Source organism: Neophocaena asiaeorientalis, unplaced genomic scaffold (genome assembly GCF_003031525.2).
Source record: "Neophocaena asiaeorientalis asiaeorientalis breed wild unplaced genomic scaffold, Neophocaena_asiaeorientalis_V1.1 scaffold417, whole genome shotgun sequence".
NCBI lineage: Eukaryota > Metazoa > Chordata > Mammalia > Artiodactyla > Phocoenidae > Neophocaena > Neophocaena asiaeorientalis.
The window spans coordinates 967,148-986,628 of record NW_020175387.1 but is presented as its reverse complement, the minus strand read 5'-3'; the positions used below and the strand labels follow the sequence as shown (position 1 = coordinate 986,628).

The window sequence follows — 19,481 nt, the reverse complement described above, 5'->3', positions numbered from 1 at the left end:
TGTGGCCTCTCCCATTGCGGAGCACAGGCTCCGGACACACAGGCTTGGCGGCCATGGCTCACGGGCCTAGCCACTCCACGGCATGTGGGATCTTCCCGGACCGGGGCACGAACCTGTGTTCCCTGCATCGGCAGGTGGACTCTCAACCACTGCGCCACCAGGGAAGCCCCTGTCGTTGCTTTTTGAAGCATTTTTATGATAGCTGCTTTAAAACACTTGTCAGATAAGTTTAACAAATATGCTGTCTTGGTGTTGGCATCTCATGATTGTCTTTTCTTATTCAAGTTGAGATTATTCTGGTTCTTGATATAATGAATGATTTTCTGTTGAATCCCGGACATTATGGGTATAATAAGTCTCTGTATCTTATTTAAATATTCTGTTTCAGTAAGCCTCCTCTGGCAGTATGCCAAGTTGGGTATTGGAGTGCTGTCTTTTTATTACCAGGTATGGGTAGAAGTTCATTTTCCCCACTTAGCCTCTGTTGACAGCCTGGTGCGAGGAAGGGGACTTGTTACAGATGGATGGTGCGGAAGTCCTGACCCTCCACCATGCCCCCCTGATACCGCTCCAGTGAGAAGGGGTAGGGTGCCCAACATTACCAGATAAAGTTGGAAAGCCTGGGAAAACAGCAGGTACGAAAGTCTTGACTCCTCATTCAGCCTTCTGTGTCGTGTCATCGCCTTAGTAGGCGATTGGGTTACCTCATTCCAGTCTGGCAAGAGTGGAAGTCTAGGCTCCCCAGTTGACGTTTGCTGATGGGGCTGAGGATGCGGGGGTGTGCCACTTTTTAGTGGTGTTTGACTGGAGGAGGGCCATTATTGTCTAAACATTTTCTCTCTTGCTTACGTTATTCGTTTTCTGGCCCTTTGGTTAGAGAGAGCAGGCTTTCTTGCGGCTTCTTTTCCTATACCCACTGACATTTACAGGGTGCTAACTATTCTAGCACCCAGTCCAGGATAAATAAGACAAAAAGAAAAACCAGGAATTCACCACTGTGTTGTTCCTTGGGTCATGAAATCCCTACAGGGTCTTCCTCTTTCTCTGTACCTTTCTGAGTCCTCTTATGTTTGTTTTATGTATATATCAAGGGATTTTACTTATGCTTAGCAGAAAGAATAGGGAAAAGTAAATCTATTCCATCTTGTTTGGAAGCAGAAGTCATAAATGGTCTTTTCATCATGAATTTCATTATATTTTAAAAACAAATATAGTATGTTTCTAAAAGCTGTAATTCCTGAGTAGGAAGAATATATTCCAATATTTTTGTAAAAAAAAATTAAATGCCGTTATGAACTAAACCAGTATGTAATGAAAAGATTTGTAAGGTCTTTGATACCCACTTTTTGAAGTGATAGTAAATACAGCAGAATTTTAATGCATGAAAAGTAGTAGAATTGTTTGGCCTTCTTGGGAGAAGATTTTTCATGTTTGACTTTGGTGGTACACTGAGTGCCTGTATAACTGTAATTTTCCTTTGACCTTGGAAAAAGATTTCCTTGTTAAAAAGTTATTTCTCTTAAAAGCTTTTGCACAGCAAAGGAAAATAAAAACAAGATGAAAAGGCAACCCTCAGAATGGGAGAAAATATTTGCAAATGAAGCAACTGCAAAGGATTAATCTCCAAAATTTACAAGCAGCTCAGTATCAAAACAAACAACTTCTTTAGGCAGAAGACCTGCATAGACATTTCTCCAAAGAAGGTATACAGATTGCCAACAAGCACATGGAAAAATGCTGAACATCACTAATCATTAGAGAAATGCAAATCAAAACTACAATCAGGTATCACCTCATACCAGTTAGAATGGCCATCATCAAAAAATCTACAAACAATAAATGCTGGAGAGGGTGTGGAGAAAAGGGAACCCTCTTGCACTGTTGGTGGGAATGTAAATTGATACAGCCACTATGGAGAACAGTATGGAGGTTCCTTAAAAAACTAAAAATAGAACTACCATATGACCCAGCAATCCCACTACTGGGCATATACCCTGAGAAAACCATAATTCAGAAATAGTCATGTACCACCCCACAATGTTCACTGCAGCTCTATTTACAAAAGCCAGGACATGGAAGCAACCCAAGTGTCCATCAACAGATGAATAGATAAAGAAGATGTGGCACATATATTACAATGGAATATTACTCAGCCATAAAAAGAAACGAAATTGATTGAGTTACTTGTAGCAAGGTGGATGGACCTAAAGCCTGTCATACAGAGTGAAGTAAGTCAGAAAGAGAAAAACAAATACCGTATGCTAACACATAATGTATATGGAGTCTAAGAAAAAAAAAACAGTTCTGAAAAACCTAGGGGCAGGACAGGAATAAAGACGCAGACCTACTAGAGAATGGACTTGAGGACATGGGGTGGGGGAAGGGTAAGCTGGGAGGAAGTTAGAGAGTGGCATGGCCATATATACACTACGAAATATAAAATAGATAGCTAGTGGGAAGCAGCTGCATAGCACAGGGAGATCAGCTTGGTGCTTTGTGACCACCTAGAGGGGTGGGTAGGGAGGTTGGCGGGGAGACACAAGAAGGAGGAGATATGGGGATATATGTATATGTATAACTGATTCACTTTGTAATAAAGCAGAAACTAACACACCATTGTAAAGCAATTATACTCCAATAAAGATGTTACAAAAACACATTCCAACAGGAAAAACAAGGTTATTTATTTGCAAAGCCTGTAGATTTTAATGATTTTTAAAAAAAAAAAATTTATTTATTTATTTTAGTTTTGGGTGTGTCGGGTCTTAGTTGTGGCACGTGGGATCTTCAGTGCGGCGTGAGGGATCTTTCGTTGCAGTGCAAGGGCTTCTCTCTAGTTGTGGTGTGCCGGCTCCAGAGCACATGGACTCTGTAGTTGTGACTCGCTTGTGTGCTCAGTAGTTGCAGGGCGTGGGCTTAGTTGCACCGTGGCATGTAGGATCTTAGTTCCCCAATCAGGGATCAAACCCATGTCCCCTGCATTAGAAGGTGGATTCTTAACCACTGGACCACCAAGGAAGTCCCAAGCCTGTAGATTTTAATGCAGCTTGTAAATGGATGTGTGTGAGTATATCAAAGCATGAGTACATACTATATAAAAGAGGGAGGCTCTTTTTCTGGTAGATGTGTAATCGACTTAAAAATCACCTAGTGTTTTCTTTTGAGGGAAGTGTAAAACTAAAGTAACTATATTTGTGTGTGTGTATATATATAATTTACATCTTAATTAGCTGCCTCATTAGACCTTCACTGGCATAGTCAATGGAAACAGAAAAGCAGTGAACAAAAATTTAGGATCTGTGTCATGTACAAACTCATCACTTAAAGTAAGAATGCAGGGGCTTCCCTGGTGGCGCAGTGGTTGTGAGTCCGCCTGCCAATGCAGGGGACATGGGTTCGTGCCCCGGTCTGGGAGGATCCCACATGCCGCGGAGCGGCTGGGCCCGTGAACCATGGCCGCTGAGCCTGCGCGTCCGGAGCCTGTGCTCCGCAATGTGAGAGGCCACAACAGTGAGAGGCCCACGTACCGCCAAAAAAAAAAAAAGAATGCAGTTATCTTCCTTAACAATCCTGACAGCACATCTGTTGTTGCATTTGTTAGTTTTTATCTGTGACTTATACTAGAAATAAATCAGTACATCACTGGTAGATTTTGTACACCAAATATAGGCATGTAATTTTCAAAGCTTTTCCTAAGCATAGAATTTCCAAAAGAGAGAAAAGATAATTACAAGTTGAGTCTCAGTCTGTATAATGTGATTTCATTCATTCACTTGTCCCTTTCGAGGCATTAATGTGACAAGCATATTGCATGCAGAGTAAAACAGATTACTCATACAGTTAAAACACTCAATACATGACTGAACATGTTAAATATATGTTTACATTTTAGTTACAAAGGACTTGCCTTTAGTTATGAAAAGGATTGGGGAAAGAAGCTTTAGGGAAAGTCAGTGACAGACATTATCCTAATGTAATATTATTCTTCATAATTATACATCATGTCATATCTTTTATTGTATTATCATGGGATGTGTTATTCTAATAATAAGACTAATATTTATTTTAATGCTAACCATAAGCCAGGCATTGTTCTAAGTGCTTTTCATGGAGAAACTCCTTTTATTTTTTTATTTTTATTTATTACTTTAAAATGAATTCGATAATTATAAATAGATAATAACATAGATTTGTACTGTTGCCTGTAGTTAACCCAAATAAGTAAGATGGTTTACATGTTCTCAAGTCATCTAAAAAAGTAGGTAAGAAATGTTTAATACCAGTTTACCCTACTTAACTAGTGTAATATTTGTCACGCAGTGTTGTTTTAGTGCTTTGCCAAGAATATGCTGATTTTCGTGTTAATAAAGATTTAGGTCTTTTGTATAGCTAGTGTGCAGGCTCTGCAAGAATCAAGCATGTTTTGAGTGTCGTAAGATCTGGTACCGAACTGTTGCCCTTTAGCTCCTTGCTGTCTTTACCCCTCCTTGCAGGGCTTCTATGCATACCTGCAGCAGTGTGATCCCTGCCTGCTGCTTTGGAGTAAACCCGTGAACCCGAGGTGTGCTAATCAAGCATGTTTTCTTGATAGTGATTGTGTTCTCACATGTGAACGTACAGGCCTTTATCTTTCCTTAATGATCTAATGAGCAGCTTTCTTTGAACGTGGATCTTTTTCACACCTCTTCATTTTTGTCCCACGGGGGGTGGCCGTTAAAAACATCTAACAGACAAGCAGTTAACCAGTTCCCTGATGAGATTAGTAAAATATTTAGTAGTCCTACAACATCAGGGAATTTCTCAGCCCTGCAGGAAACAATTTGATTCAACTTTTTTGGGAGGTAGGGGGAAGGAAATTTAAATTTTCATTTGAATGCCCCCCTCATGTTTTCAGATGGGCATGAAAAAAGTTTGCATACATAGCTTTTCATGTAAATTATTTTAAAGCTTATAGCATTTTTCTTTATTTCTTTTCTTTTTTTTTAAGGAATGGGATTATTTATTCAAATCAAGTCAAGATTTGCCATTTAAACAAAACATCACAAATTGAGTAGCTTTGAATTCTTTATTTTGTAAGTTATCTGAATAGTTGAAGTGATTTGTATCTCTCCTTTCAAGAAGAAGAAATCTCTACTAGACAGGCAAAATCATCATCAGAATGCTCAATTATAGCATCTCATCTGGGTTTATATGATTACAAATCAAACTAGGGAACTTATTTTAAAATAAAAATTATTATAGATTTTCAAATTTCAAAGGAAGCCACATTATTTAATTTACATATATTGAAATTTCTGACCCATCTTTCAGTGGAATAATTTTTGTAAGTCCATGAGAAAGAAACGAAATGTCAATTTGCTGTGGTTGATGGTGTTTTAAATCCAGAGCAAGTGCTGCAACAGTGTAAAATATCAAGATTAGTTGCTTACATTTTAGAGTATGAAAGATAGCAAAATGATATGATTCATAAGCAATGAATCTTAAAATCAACATAGGAGATGACTTCTGTAATCTTCTAAAATTATCTTTCATCAAAATCAAGGCCCATGACATTGTATATTGGAAATTTTAGGGCCATGTTTGTAGAAACAGTGCTTTGTTGTAGCAGAAACATTTCACCCATCAGTCCTGAAGATTTGTGCTTTATAGAGTGTAATGGAGTTTTATTACCCTAATTGTTTTAGCCTAGAGTTCTAAGATTCCTGGCTTCTGCTGATGCTTTGAATCATAGGAAGCATTTTTCGATTTAGAAGGATGAATTCTAAAATGTCATTCACACATTTCTTTATTTTTTTTTTGCGATACGCGGGCCTCTCACTGCTGTGGCCTCTCCTGTTGCGGAGCACAGGCTCCGGACGCGCAGGCTCAGCGGCCATGGCTCACGGGCCCAGCCACTCCGCGGCACGTGGGATATTCCCGGACCGGGTCACGAACCCGTGTCCCCTGCATCGGCAGGTGGACTCTCGACCAGTGCGCCACCAGGGAAGCCCCACACATTTCTTTTTTTTGAAATTCACAATTTTATGAACTCTAATCGTTTTTATGTCCAAGAAGAAAATAAATAACTGAGGAGCCATATCAAACTTGTTTTTATGAGGGATTGATTGTGTAAAGTATGATTCTTTCTTAAGGCTTTTTACCTATATATTATTAATTTTTGTTTAATTTGAAATTGTGTCCTCTATATTTTTTACGTATTTTTATCTGTTTGAGGGGTACAGTCTCAGTGCAGTGAGGGGATAAACATGGAATGACTATTTCTCTAGTCACCACTTTCCCCCATGCTGTGTCAACTCTCCCGTTCATGTTTCTTTATATCTTTGGCCAATCCCATAGTTTTCTAGTTACCTTTAGCTTTACAAAATCTAGTCCAGTTCACCGTAAAACTCCAAGCTCATGTCCCCCCATTGCCAGCCAGTTGTTTTGGTTCAAGACACGTAGGGGAAGGAGGGTATACGGTGATTTCTTTTGGTTATCCTCTCACGCCAGCACCTTTGAATATTTGTGGTTAGTGGGGTAGGAGCTTGATCTGCTTCTGAGACAGCTTCCTCCACACTCTACCTCTGTTTCATGACCTAGTTACTCTGATGTTGGAAGCCTGAGAGGTGGACTAGGAGAGGGGAGGGTGCCACCCTTAGCCTGGTTTCATCCATTGCTGGCTTCCACATAGATGACGTTCATCTTTTTTTTTCTTCTTTTTTCTTTATTGAAGTATAGTTGCTGTGCAATGTTATGTAAGTTACAGGTGTACAGTATAGTGATACACAATCTCTAAGGTTTATACTCCATCTGTAGTTACTGTTCATGATTTTCTTGACGCAGTGTTTAGTTTCTCCCAATTCCCTCTGTTCCTGAAGGGCAGCCATGTTTCCTTTGGGCGTTACCAGTGGTGCATGCCCCTGGCCCTGCTGTTGGTAGGTGTCACTTTGCTTGGCCTGAGTAGCCCCTTGGCTTCTGCTGAGACACTTTTTCATTCCCTCCAAGGGCCATGGGGATCTACGTGAGCATCTTCCTTCATCCTTTTTTGTTTTCAGGGATACTGTGTGCCTAGGGCTCCTTCAGCAAGCTCTCAGATATCTCCAAACTCAGTCTCTATATTTTCATCTGCTTCCAAATGGCTAGGGACATACATCAGACTCGGTCAAGATTTCTTTTCGGGGCTTCCCTGGTGGCGCAGTGGTTGGGAGTCCGCCTGCCGATGCAGGGGACACGGGTTCGTGCCCCGGTCTAGGAAGATCCCACATGCCGCGGAGCGGCTGGGCCCGTGAGCCATGGCCGCTGAGCCTGCGCGTCCGGAGCCTGTGCAAGGGGAGAGGCCACAACAGTGAGAGGCCCGCGTACCGCAAAAAAAAAAAAAAGATTTCTTTTCGGTGAGGACCTATAGGTTCAATTCTCAGCAAACCTACTGCCAGGGGACGAAATTTGTCTCCCTTTCATATAGGTACTCCTCATCTCCGTCAGCTGTTTTCTTAGAGCTGCCCCGCTCACAGGAAATATCGTATTCCTCATAAGGCCGACAGCCAAATGATCCCCTCCCACTCACCTGCCTTTTCCTAGTGCCTCTTTGTATTCTTTATGGTTGGACCAGTTCTGCTGACTATTAACAAGCAGGTGGGAAGAGAGAATAAGACCTGGCCCTAGATGTCGGCAGCTCCCTAGAGCTCCTTTTGTTGTTGGCTGTGGGTCCTGGTGTCAGTTTGGGAGCAATAGGAAAAATCTCAGTGGGATCAGGTTCTTCTGTGAGTAAGAAAAAGCCCAGCGACTTAAACAACAGAGATGTATATTCTTCCCTCACATAAAGGTCCATCAGCTTGCAGTCTAGGGCCAGTGTCATGCTTCTGGTCCATGAAGCTCTTCAGGGACCCACGCTCCCTGCAGCTCACCACTCTGCCATCTCTAAGTTTCGGCCCTTGTCCTCATGGTCAAAGATGGTCATGTCCACATTTCCAAGCAGCAGAACAGGTGAAGAAGAGCCAAAGGCACACACCTGAAATCTCTGAAAAGTTTCCAGAAAGCTACCGCAGAATTTTCATCTACATTCTCCTCAGTCACAGCTACTAAGCATAGCTACAAGGGAACCTGGGAAATATCTTTACTCTGTGCCCAGCTAAGAATTACTGTGGAAAAATATTGGAGGACAGTTAGCAATCTCTGTCACATTTGCTGGGTGCTGTGACATTTTCTTTGGAGCTGTGTGGAAACTTGCACCTTGGTATTTACCTTGTATGTATGAGTTCTACATGTACAGTAATATTTAATGCCTGCAGGATATATAATATTCTCTAGGGTATTGCAGGCTCACAGTGAATTAGGAGAAAAGTCAACTCTTTCAGTCACAGTATCCAAGCCACTGATGGAAATGAAGTTTGAAATTTATTTTTTGACTGGGACTGTCTTGTGCTATTTTTGTCCTTCCTAATTTTCGTTTCTCTAGAAGAAAAAATAAAGCTGCAGTAAGTTGGCTGATGTATGAGTGTGTTCGCTGTCAATTTGGATATTTAGGAGAGTGTCGTGTCTTTCATATAGACTTTCATTTGATGTCAAAGGGTGATTATATTTTATTCTAAAAAGCATGTTTTATGATAGCACTATATCAGACATAATATTTTAACTGTACCATAAATGGTTGTGAACTGGATCTATTACAGCGTCACCACTGATTGGCTTTTGCATAAACCTGTTACGTGTTAAGTTTCATTTTCCCCCATCATATTTCACTGCTGCATAGTGAACAACAGGTCCACATTCTTGAACTCATACACACCGTGACCTTTTAATTTGCTCAGGAGGTACAGTGAATTCAAACTGTTGTCAAATCTTTTTCCCCGAAGTTAATTTGGAAGAAATATTTTTATAACAAAATCTTTAAAGTACTTTGGAAGCAGAGCTTTGTATGTTGGCTTGATTTGAACTCTAAACTACTTTTTATAGATTCCAGGAAGTTTCCCCACCTTCATGGATACTGATGGCCAATCTTAACGACCTTACTGGTTTAAAAATGTTGAATTATTAAACCATTAGACTAGGATTTATATCGTCGTTTTCTGTCAGATCCATATTATATGTATATATGTACATCTGTAGGCGTATTTTTATTAATTTATTACAAAAGCAACGCTATTTTTACTTTATTAGCTTAGAATTAAAGTAAACACTGCTTGAAAGAACTTTTTTGAAAGTAGATAAAGGGAAGGATGGAAATTTTCCCAATGGGCAGATGGACTCATACTTCCCCCACCACCCGCCCCCCATACCCTACCTCTGATAGAGTGTCTTACACGTGGTTTTAATAATGGTTGGTTGTATGTAACTAAAAGAAAAATGATATTATAGTAACTTTATTTTCATCTGCACATTTCAAATCATTTCAGTTTTATTCAATTTGATTATACTGTCAAAATTTCAAGCAGAGCATGAGGTAGTGAGATGTGTGTGTGTGTGTGTGTGTGTGTGTGTATTCAACAGTGATTTTATAGGGACTATAGTGTAGAATAGAAGAATGTCACTACCAATCAGGTGGCAATCACACACACATAGAGTCAAAGATGAGGAAAATTCAGGTTGACAAAATTTCATGAGACTCAAATGAACTTGACTTATGCTTACCCCTGAGTCCTTTATACATTATGAAAAGTTGGACAAAAAAGATGGGTGTAGGGCTTCCCTGGTGGCGCAGTGGTTGAGAGTCCGCCTGCCGATGCAGGGGACACGGGTTCGTGCCCCAGTCCGGGAAGATCCCATATGCCGCGGAGTGGCTGGTCCCGTGAGCCATGGCCACTGAGCCTGCGCGTCCGCAACGGGAGAGGCCACAACAGTGAGAGGCCCGCGTACTGGAAAAAGAAAAAAAAAAAAAGATGGGTGTAGCATTTAGTTGTGAGTTTTTCTACCGGCTATACTAATGTAGAGCACTCTGCAAAGCATTTCCTAAACTCTCTTAAAACTTCGCAAGTACTTAAAATGGAATTAATAGATTTTCCATAGATCTTCAAGTCCCAATAAGGTTTTAAATATTTGAATTGCGTTCTACATAAATTATTTGAAATTTTTCTTGAAAGCTAGAACGTTTGAAAAGGACCTGTTGCATCTGGCTCCCTCTTACAAGTGGTGTTCAGCAGATTTGCATGTGTTCTGTTATAGGTTCACTACTGTGATAGACAAAGTGGCAAAGAGTGTGTGACCTGTCTGACATTAGCCCCTGTGCAGATGACTTTCCATGCTATTGGAAGCTCCATTGAAGCCAGCCATGACCAGGTATAATATGCCACTGCCATTTTGCTGCACTATGGCCCAGCTAAGAAATCAGAGACCATCAGAATGGAAGCTACGTGCACACATACAGCTTTGCTTTCCCTAATACGTTAGCCACTAGTGCCATTTGCTAGACCTTTGAGAAATCAAGATTTTGTGTGTGCGTGTTGGGAAACCGATACCTTAGGAGATTTAAATTAGTTTAGACTTCTCGTTAGTGGTTCATTATTAATTTAAATATAGAATTCTCTTATAAGGAAGAGGTAATTGCCCTGTGTTATTTTTATTTTTAATAATTTTATATGGAAAGAAGGGTCAGCAAAACAATGTAGATAACACTGGAGTCTCACTATGATACATCCTATAACTTGGGATATTATTAAAATGAAGTTCCAGTGTTGTTTTTACTTTTAAAGTTCTGTTTCTGAGATAAAGCTAAAAATCTGAAAAGTATATTTTCTTAATAAACAAATTCCTTTGATTGTTTAGATAACAGCTTGAGAATACATCCTGTTTATAATACATATTTTCAATTAAAATAATCATCAGATTCGACTAAACTAATGACCTAGGCCATAGAATTTCTAGTTTGGAGTCAAAATTAATAGACATACACAGTTTACTGTATGACTAACCAGCTGTGCTTTTTAAATTAACCATTTAATTTACATACAGAACAGTCATAACCCACTTTCATATCCTTTTCCCAGTAAATTTGAGAACTCCCAATAGTCTTGCCTGATTCTTTTTTTCTTTCTATCTGAATAGTGCCCTTGCATGGAGAGAATAAAAGAGCCTAATAGTGTAACTTCTCAAATACATAGTTTATTGTCCAGCCCAGACAGGAAAACAGTCTTAAGGGCATACCTCTCTAGTTCATGATGTCCCTGCCATTATGGGTTTCCAATCATCATTTGATTGGTGGCAAGGTATTGTGGTGTTCCGGAAAGAACAACTAATTGGTCAAAACATCTGAGTTTTAGGAAGTAACCACAGCATATGTAAGCTCCTACAGACAGCTACCTGGGTGGATGCTATCATCTCTTCGGGACTCTGTTTCCTAGGATGCTACATGAGGGAGTTGAGTTAGTTGACCTACAAGATTCATTCCAGTGCTACCATTTTATGATTCTATAACGGATCTTCCTTCTCTTGGTTGAATGAGCCCAACCAGTAATAAACAGTTAGTAGCATGTCGATCTGGGAGGCAGCTTAGACGTCTCTCCAGCGCTTCTCAGGGTTTTGCGCTGATGTGTGCTCCAGCTGCAGAAGAGGGTATAGCAGGGCTCTGAGGAACAGGGGCTAAACTAGCTAACAGGAAGTATTACGTTTCCCTGTATAAAACTATAAATGAGCTACTTGCCAGGTGCCGAGGACATGGTAAGAATGTTAGACATGGTTCCTGCTCCTACGGAGCTTACACTCCAGCACCTTTGAATAATTGGCAAGAAGTCTAGCTGCTGCTGTATCTAACTCTGTATCCACGGATGGCAGAAACAAATGGCAAGAGCGGCATGAGACAGCCATCCTGCAAAGGTCTCTCCTTAGGCAAAGCAATGAAATCATTCTCAGAAACCCACATACCTGAGAAGAGCAACTCACTGTTAGTGGAGGTAGTTTATTGTTATGAAAGAGCACTGGACTGGGAATGGAGACGGGGCTCGAACCCAGAGTTGCCAGGAACTAGCCGTGGGACCTTGTCTCTTCACCTCTTGGAACTTGGCTTCTTCATGAGTAAAATAATGAGACTGTTCAGGCATGTGCCCAGACCATATGCCAAGGCACTCAAAGTCCAGGGCTACAGTTAGCCCATATGGCACTTAAATTAGAAAAAAAGGTACCTCTTCCTCAAAACATTTTACTGCTGTCCAACAGAAAATTGTCATAATAGATAAATCCAGTCACTACGGTGTGAATGCCCTCCCCATCAAGGTGTGCAGTGCACAACCTGCACAACCGTACAAAATGGTCTTATTCTGCATCTATCTGGAGTGTCAATTACTCAATGGTAAGTAAATAAAGACATTTTTATATAAAGTAAATACAACTGCATTATAGATGACAAATTTGCATGAAATTTTAAGATGAAAGAAAGAGACTTCCAGGAAATGTGTCGATAATGGTCAAATGGGTGGATGGATAGAGGGATGGATGAATGGAGCCATGACTAGAACGACTGTCCTGTATATCAAACACTCTACTTTGGTGGCCTCAGAGGTGCAAAGTGGGGGTGGTGGTGTGATCCATGCACCTCCCTTGTGCTTGGATCATTGGGCTCCCTGAGGAGAGCAGACACAGAGTAAACCTCTACTCCACATCCTCTGGCTTTTCTACATTGTGTTGAAAATGTAGAAAAACGAAGGGTCTGTCTAAGCAAGAGTTACTCCTTCACCATACCAAAAGCATAAATTTGACCTCGTAAGTTGGAAAAGATGGGCCACTGAATGCTTTCTCACCTGTTAATTTGTAAATACTAGAAAACAGGAAAGCACTTTAAAGCAAGAAAAATTACTGTTATTTAAAAGACATTATTTGAGCCACTGCAGTTGAACAAGAGAATAAGTATTCTGAAAAAAAAAAGGATATGTAAAATGTAGAGGCAATCCTTCCTATGAAACTCAGGTTGTTCTTATCTGTATAGAAAATGGAGGTGAGAAATGGAAGAACTCTCTAGCCTTGAACCTTTACAGCTTATCTTACTTTTTTTTTTGGTGTTGGAGCTCCCAATGTTTATTTTAGGTTAACATTGTTGGCATCGCCACGTATGTTAGTACAGTCTTCCCTCACTGTGATATTTTTTAATTTTTTCAAATTAATTTTTATTGGAGTATAGTTGATTTACAGTGTTGTGTTAGTTTCAGATGTACAGCAAAGTGAATCAGTTATACATATGCGTATATCCAGTCTTTTTCAGATTCGATTCCCATATGGGTCATTACAGAGTATTGAATAGAGTTTACAGCTTCTTAATTAAAAATATGTTCAGCGCTAGGAACCCAATGAAGTGGAGACTGAACGTATTACCAGTGCATTCCCTCACTGTATAGGACAGGGACCATTAAGTGAAATTTCTCTATCAAGGTCAATATAGATATGCAAAATGGTTGGGGAAGAGATTCAGTATCTATATGCTGGTGATGTCGAAATGTATGGAGCTCTTAATTCTCCCTTGCCCCCCTCCCAAACCTGCTTTTCCTTGCTTTTATCTTTTATCTCCTTTTTCTTTTATCCATCCCGGTAAACGACCATCTACCTTGTTGCTGGGGCCAAGCCCCCTTGAAGCATCTTCGCCTCCTCTCTCCCCTTCACGTGCCACATCTGGTCCTAGCATCTCTTCCTCTAAATTACATCTCTGATCTGACCACTTGTCACCACCTCCAGGGTTACCATTCTAGTTTAAGTCACTAGCACTTTTAATCCAGACCACTGCAGTAGTCTCTAAACTGGCTTCCTTTTTCTATTTTTGTTCCGCTATGGGCTGTCTGCCACCCAGTAGCCAAAATTATTTTTAAGACAATCATTCAGTCACGTTACCCAGCGACTTAGAAACTTCCAGTGGCTTCTCATCACACCTATTATAAATCCAAAACTTTTGTTATGGCATACAAGTTCCTGTGTGGTTTGGCCCCCTCCACCTCTCCAATTTCAATTCCTGCCATTCTCCTTTTCACTCCCTCCCAGTCTCACTGGCCTTGTTGCCAGTTACATTGTAATGGATGAAAGAAACCAGACTCAAAAGACTGCGGTAGGTTTGATGTGTATGACATTCTGGAAAAGGCAAAACTCTAGATGGATCGGTGGTTGCCAGGGGATGGGGAGGGATTGACCCTAAAGTGTCAGGACAGAGTTTTGGGGGATGATGGAAATGTACTGTATCTTGATTGTGGCGGTAGAAACACAACTGTATGCATTTATCAAACCCACAGAACTGGACACTAAAAGGGGTAAATCTTACTGTTTGAAGATTCTACCTCAATAAGCCTAACTTTACAAAAAGCCGAACTCATTCTTTTATCAGCCACTCATGTGGTATTGATCCCAAGGAAATGTGGAACGATGGCGTCCCCTTTCCTGTATTCGCTGTGTGTTGGGTCCACCTGGGAAACACACTATATTTAACTAATAGCCTGGTTTAGAGCTCCTTCGAATACCAGTGGCTAGTTAAGGCTTGCCTTCAGACCTCCTAGAATAATTATTCGTCTCCAAAGACTGGTCTCAGCCTGCCACTGTCTGACTTTAGGGAAAGGGTCTGTCGGCCAGTGTTTCCTGTTTGGGAACTCTGAATTCTCATCCAAGCAGTGGACAGTCATTCAGGGCGGTGTCTGCCTGGAGGTCCCCACGTGTTTGGGTGAGAATGTTCTACAGGTGTTTGCCTTATTCATCACAGTAAATGTGATATTATAAATTCACATTAGTTTAGAATGTTTAGTTGTCCAGAATATAAATGTAGTTTAAGTTTATAGATGTTGATTTTTTTAGACACATTTGTTAACTGAACAACTACGTGGGAATCCTGCACTAGATTCTAGAGCATCCAAAGATAACTGACTGACAATCCTTGTAATAAGCTAGATAAATAACTTCTTAGAGCCTGCTGAACCAATCATCTTGTGAAATTTAAAATTTATAGATCATATGGTTTCAATGAAGAGCCATCATCCTTATTCATAAATTGAATTTAAAAAGACACACTTATTTGTTAAGATTGAGCTAGTGAGGGTTTTGTTGAGTATTTTTCAGTATATCCTATTTGGAAATTAAATTTATATTGTATAGTGTATATTAGTAAAGCAAAATTGTTTGTAGTACTGCAGAAAGGATTTTAGAATATCCTGTCTTGGTATAACTCAGCAGATACTATGGGTACTCTCTCCTGGCCCGATACCCTTTCTATCAGTACCTCTTTTTTTTCTTTTCTTCATCATTCTTAAATGTTACTGAGTACCTCTCCCTCTCTGTCTCTTTTAATTACACCAGTCACCTTCTGTTACAGCCTCAGAGTCATAAACTTCCTTCCTTGTCTTTATATTTTCTTGTTTTCTGTTTGTTTTTCTTTTTTTTTTTGCGGTACGCTGGCCTCTCACTGTTGTGGCCTCTCCCGTTGCGGAGCACAGGCTCCGGACGCGCAGTCTCAGCGGCCATGGCTCACGGGCCCAGCCGCTCTGCGGCATGTGGGATCTTCCCGGACCGGGGCACGAACCCGTGTCCCCTGCATCGGCAGGCGGACCCTCAACCACTGCGCCACCAGGGAAGCCCTGTATTTTCTTTTTATTCATCTCATTCACACTGAATTCCTAATCTCACCATTTCACAAATACTAGGTAAGCAGGCATAGGTTAGTCAGAATACTATAGCTTAATTCCTGGTTAATAGCGTTGTCACTCCCTACCTTATTTTGTTCAGGTTAGCTCTGGAACTCACCTGCTTCGTATAAATAAAAGAATGAACTAATAAATCAACCACCTAATCAAGTACTAACTAGCCAGTGAAGTATAACATGTCTATTAGTATTTGCTGTAATCTGACCCTAGTCATCACAAAGTGAGGTTATTGTATAGAGTAACTGACAGTGCATACTTGACACATTACTTAGAATTTGAAAAATCAACAATTTTACAAGAGAAAAGAAACAACCAAATTTCTTTTCTTTTTTTTTTTTATTATTGAGGTATAGTTGACTTACAATATTATACAGCTTTCAGGTACACAGCATAGTGATTCACAATTTTTAAAGGTTATACTCCATTGATAGTTTTTGGAAAACATTGGCTATACTCCCTGTGGTGTACGATATATCCTTGTAGCTTATTTATTTTACACATAGTAGTTTGTACCTCTTTATCCCCTACCTCCATCTTGCCTCTCCTCCCTTCCCCCTCCCCATTGGTAACTACTAGTTTGAACAAGAACCGGATTTATGTATAATGTGTTTACCATGTACTACTATATATTGAGCTAGGCTCGACATACATTATTTTGCTTAATTCTCATGGTAACTGTGAGGTAGAAGCTGTACCATTTGATTATTTGCTTCATCTGCTACATTGCCTTTAAGGGTTTATGTCCAGATTAGTAACATCAATCAACCTGTGTGCTTTGACTAGAATTCAAGGCAGACTTCTCAAAGAGCAACCATTAAGTTTAACAATTTACAAATCTTATGGGTATTCTCTTCTACTTTTGATTAATTAAATTCTGCTCAAAGTTCTTTTTCTGATTAATTACAAGTCTCTTTGCCTGAGTAATTGTGTCATAATGTCTTACAGTTGTATAGTAATTTAAAACTAAAAGAGAAAAAGCCTTCTCTCATATCTAAGTATATACTATCATAGCAATAGTACATTGATTGATTGTAGACTATGTACAGAACTTTTGTAGTGCTAGAAGGTCTTAAATGATAATACATCTACTACCTTGCCCTTTAGTCTAATGGAGTGTATCAGCTAGGATGCTTTTGGCTACAAGTAACAGAAAAACTGACTCATTTGGGCTTAAATAATAAGGAATCTTGTTATCTCACATAACAGGAAGTTCAGAGGAAGGGTGAACTCCAAGGTTGGTTGATAAAGCAGCTCAGTGATGTCAGCAGGGAATTGGGTTATTTCATTTCTTAACTCTGCCATCCTCTGCTTTATCCTCTGTGTCATGGAAAGATGGCCACAGTGGTTCTCTGTGTCACTGGCCACATAGCCACATCCAAAGGAAAACACGAGATCTGATCATCTTCTTTCTCCTTTTAGGGGCAAAGACATGTGTATCTGGAACTCCCCCAGCTATCTTTCCTTCGTAGCTCAGGCCTGCATTGGGTTGGTGACATGCCCATGTCTAAACCAGTCACTGGCAAGAGAAAAGAGACCACTATTAGTTTAAATGCTTGGGGTGAAAGGGTTATTGAGGAATCAACCACAAGGACTACTACAGGAGGGATAAAATACCACATGAGTAATTTAAAATTTTCTAGTAGACCCATTTAAAAACTAAAAAGAAACTGTTAAGTTTAATCTTAATAATATATTTTATTTAGCCCAATATATCTAAAGTATCATTTCAAACTGTAATCGACTTTTTAAATTACTGAGATATTTTGTGCTCTTTTATACATCTCACTTTGGACTAGCCACATTTCAGGTGGTCAGTAGCCACATGTGTGTTGGACAGGATGAAATCCAAGGGCATTATGACTCAGTCCCTGCCTATGTCTCCAGTCTTATCCTTGACTATTCACCCTGTGCCTAACTTGTACGCATGCTTTTATACCCTGGCCATATTGAGTTACCACGTCTCCTGCTCTCTTGCATCTGTCTTTATTGGCACTGTTCCCTCTGTCTGGACCGTTCTCTCCTTGCTCATAAGAGAAACTTTGTTTTATCCATCAGGTGCAGCCAACATGTCACTCCAGTCAATAAGCCTTCCCCACACCTACTTTTTACATCATCCCACCATTACCTTTATCAAACTGTTTTCCCATTATTTGTTTCCACATTGGTCTACCCCACTGGGCAGGGACTTCAGTGAGGTCCAGAGCGGTGCATTCTTTGCCTTAGTATTCTCCATGTCTATGCTCTGGCACTTAGGAGTAACTCCATACATATTTATAGGATGGAAATGAATTGAGTTTCTAAGAAAAATGAGAATGACTTGGATTTGGTAGGGTTCATTTGATAGAATTGGTGAGAGAAATGGAATGTTTGGCCAGGATGCTTTCTCTGGTGGTGGCTTTATAGGCACATTTTTTGTGAAAGCATCCTGACGCCCTCCATATGTGACCTCAGAGCATTTACATACTCTGAATCCACGTAACTGTCGTCAGGAATCCATCATATATCTCCGTTCATTTCTCTACTGATCTGTTTGTAACTGAATTTTTCTAACCTGTCATGCATATGAGTACATCCTTCTCAGTGCCTAAATTACTTTTCTCAAGTTCCAGAGCTGCCTCCTGTTTCTAGCATTTCACAGTGTAATATACAAGTCAGTATTCACTGCATAGTGTCATTTGGGACTGCATCCCTCAGAACATAAAGAGGCACAAACTTCATAGGTTTGAGCAACAATTTCCCAAGACAAATAAAGCAGCTTTTTATTAATATAAGGGACACTTAGGAGTGACGTTGCATAACAACAGCCCTCACTGCATTATCCTAGAGGTACCTGCGATAGGGTTGTGGCATTCTTTGTATTACATAGGTTCAGTATAAGTTTTGAACTTCACTGTTCCATCTGCTCCACTATCAAGCCACAGTGCTGAGGGCCATAGAGTTTTGAAAGAGAGGGTATAATCACTGCCATTGTCAGCTTCTAGGAAGTTCTGGAGCTGCCACAATTCAACACATAACTTGATTTTTGTTTACTTTTTATGAAATAGGATGCTGAGAGAGATACTAAAAAGGTACATCAAAATGTTTGTTTGGGGAAAGTGCTTTCATATTCGTTGATTTTTTTTATTTTAAAATATTCTCCTATCTGAAACTTATCCCATGATTATAGGACTAAAATTTCTTCCCCTGGCTTTTCATTTATTATATAAAATTCCCATTTTACACAAATATATCTTATAGTTAAGGAATTCAATCATATCATTTTTCTTTACATTTTGTATTTCACTAACTAGTCCAGTAGTTCAAATAACCTTTTTTTTTTTTAACATCTTTATTGGGATATAATTGCTTTACAATGTTGTGTTAGTTTCTGCTGTAAAACAAAGGAAATCAGCTATACGTATACATATATCCCCATATCTCCTCCCTCTTACCTCCCTATCCCACCCCTCTAGGTGGTCACAAAGCACCGAGCTGATCTCCCTGTGCTATGCAGCTGCTTCTCACTAGCTATCTGTTTTACATTTGGTAGTGTATATATGTCAATGTTACTCTCTCACTTCATCCCAGCTTACCCTTTTCCCTCCCCACATCCTCAAGTCCATTTTCTATGTCTGTGTCTTTATTCCTGTCCTGCCCCTAGGTTCATCAGAACTGTTTTTTGTTTTAGATTCCATATATATGTGTTAGCATATGGTATTTCTTTTTCTCTTTCTGATTTACTTCATTCTGTATGACAGACTCTAGGTCCATCCACCTTACTACAAATAACTCAATTTCGTTTCTTTTTATGACTGAGTAATATTCCATTGTATAGATATGTCACATCTTCTTTATCCATTCATCTGTTGATGGACACTTAGGTTGCTTCCATGTCCTGGCTACTGTCTTTTTTTTTTTTTTTTTTTTTTTTTT

The 19,481-nt window shown here is 39.8% G+C and overlaps 1 protein-coding gene across 8 annotated transcripts in view; it reads left to right on the top strand.

The window, feature by feature from the left end:
* Nucleotides 1-19,481, top strand: part of STAU2 (staufen double-stranded RNA binding protein 2) — a 305,778-nt gene that overhangs the window by 187,946 nt on the left and 98,351 nt on the right. For 6 of the 8 annotated variants that reach the window (XM_024765756.1, XM_024765753.1, XM_024765752.1 and 3 more), the window contains one exon: nucleotides 10,138-10,251. The exons of the other annotated variants lie outside the window; for them this stretch is intronic. In XM_024765756.1, the coding sequence (XP_024621524.1) occupies nucleotides 10,138-10,251 (114 nt within the window). The remainder of the gene's footprint in view (nucleotides 1-10,137; nucleotides 10,252-19,481) is intronic. 8 annotated transcript variants of the gene reach the window in all.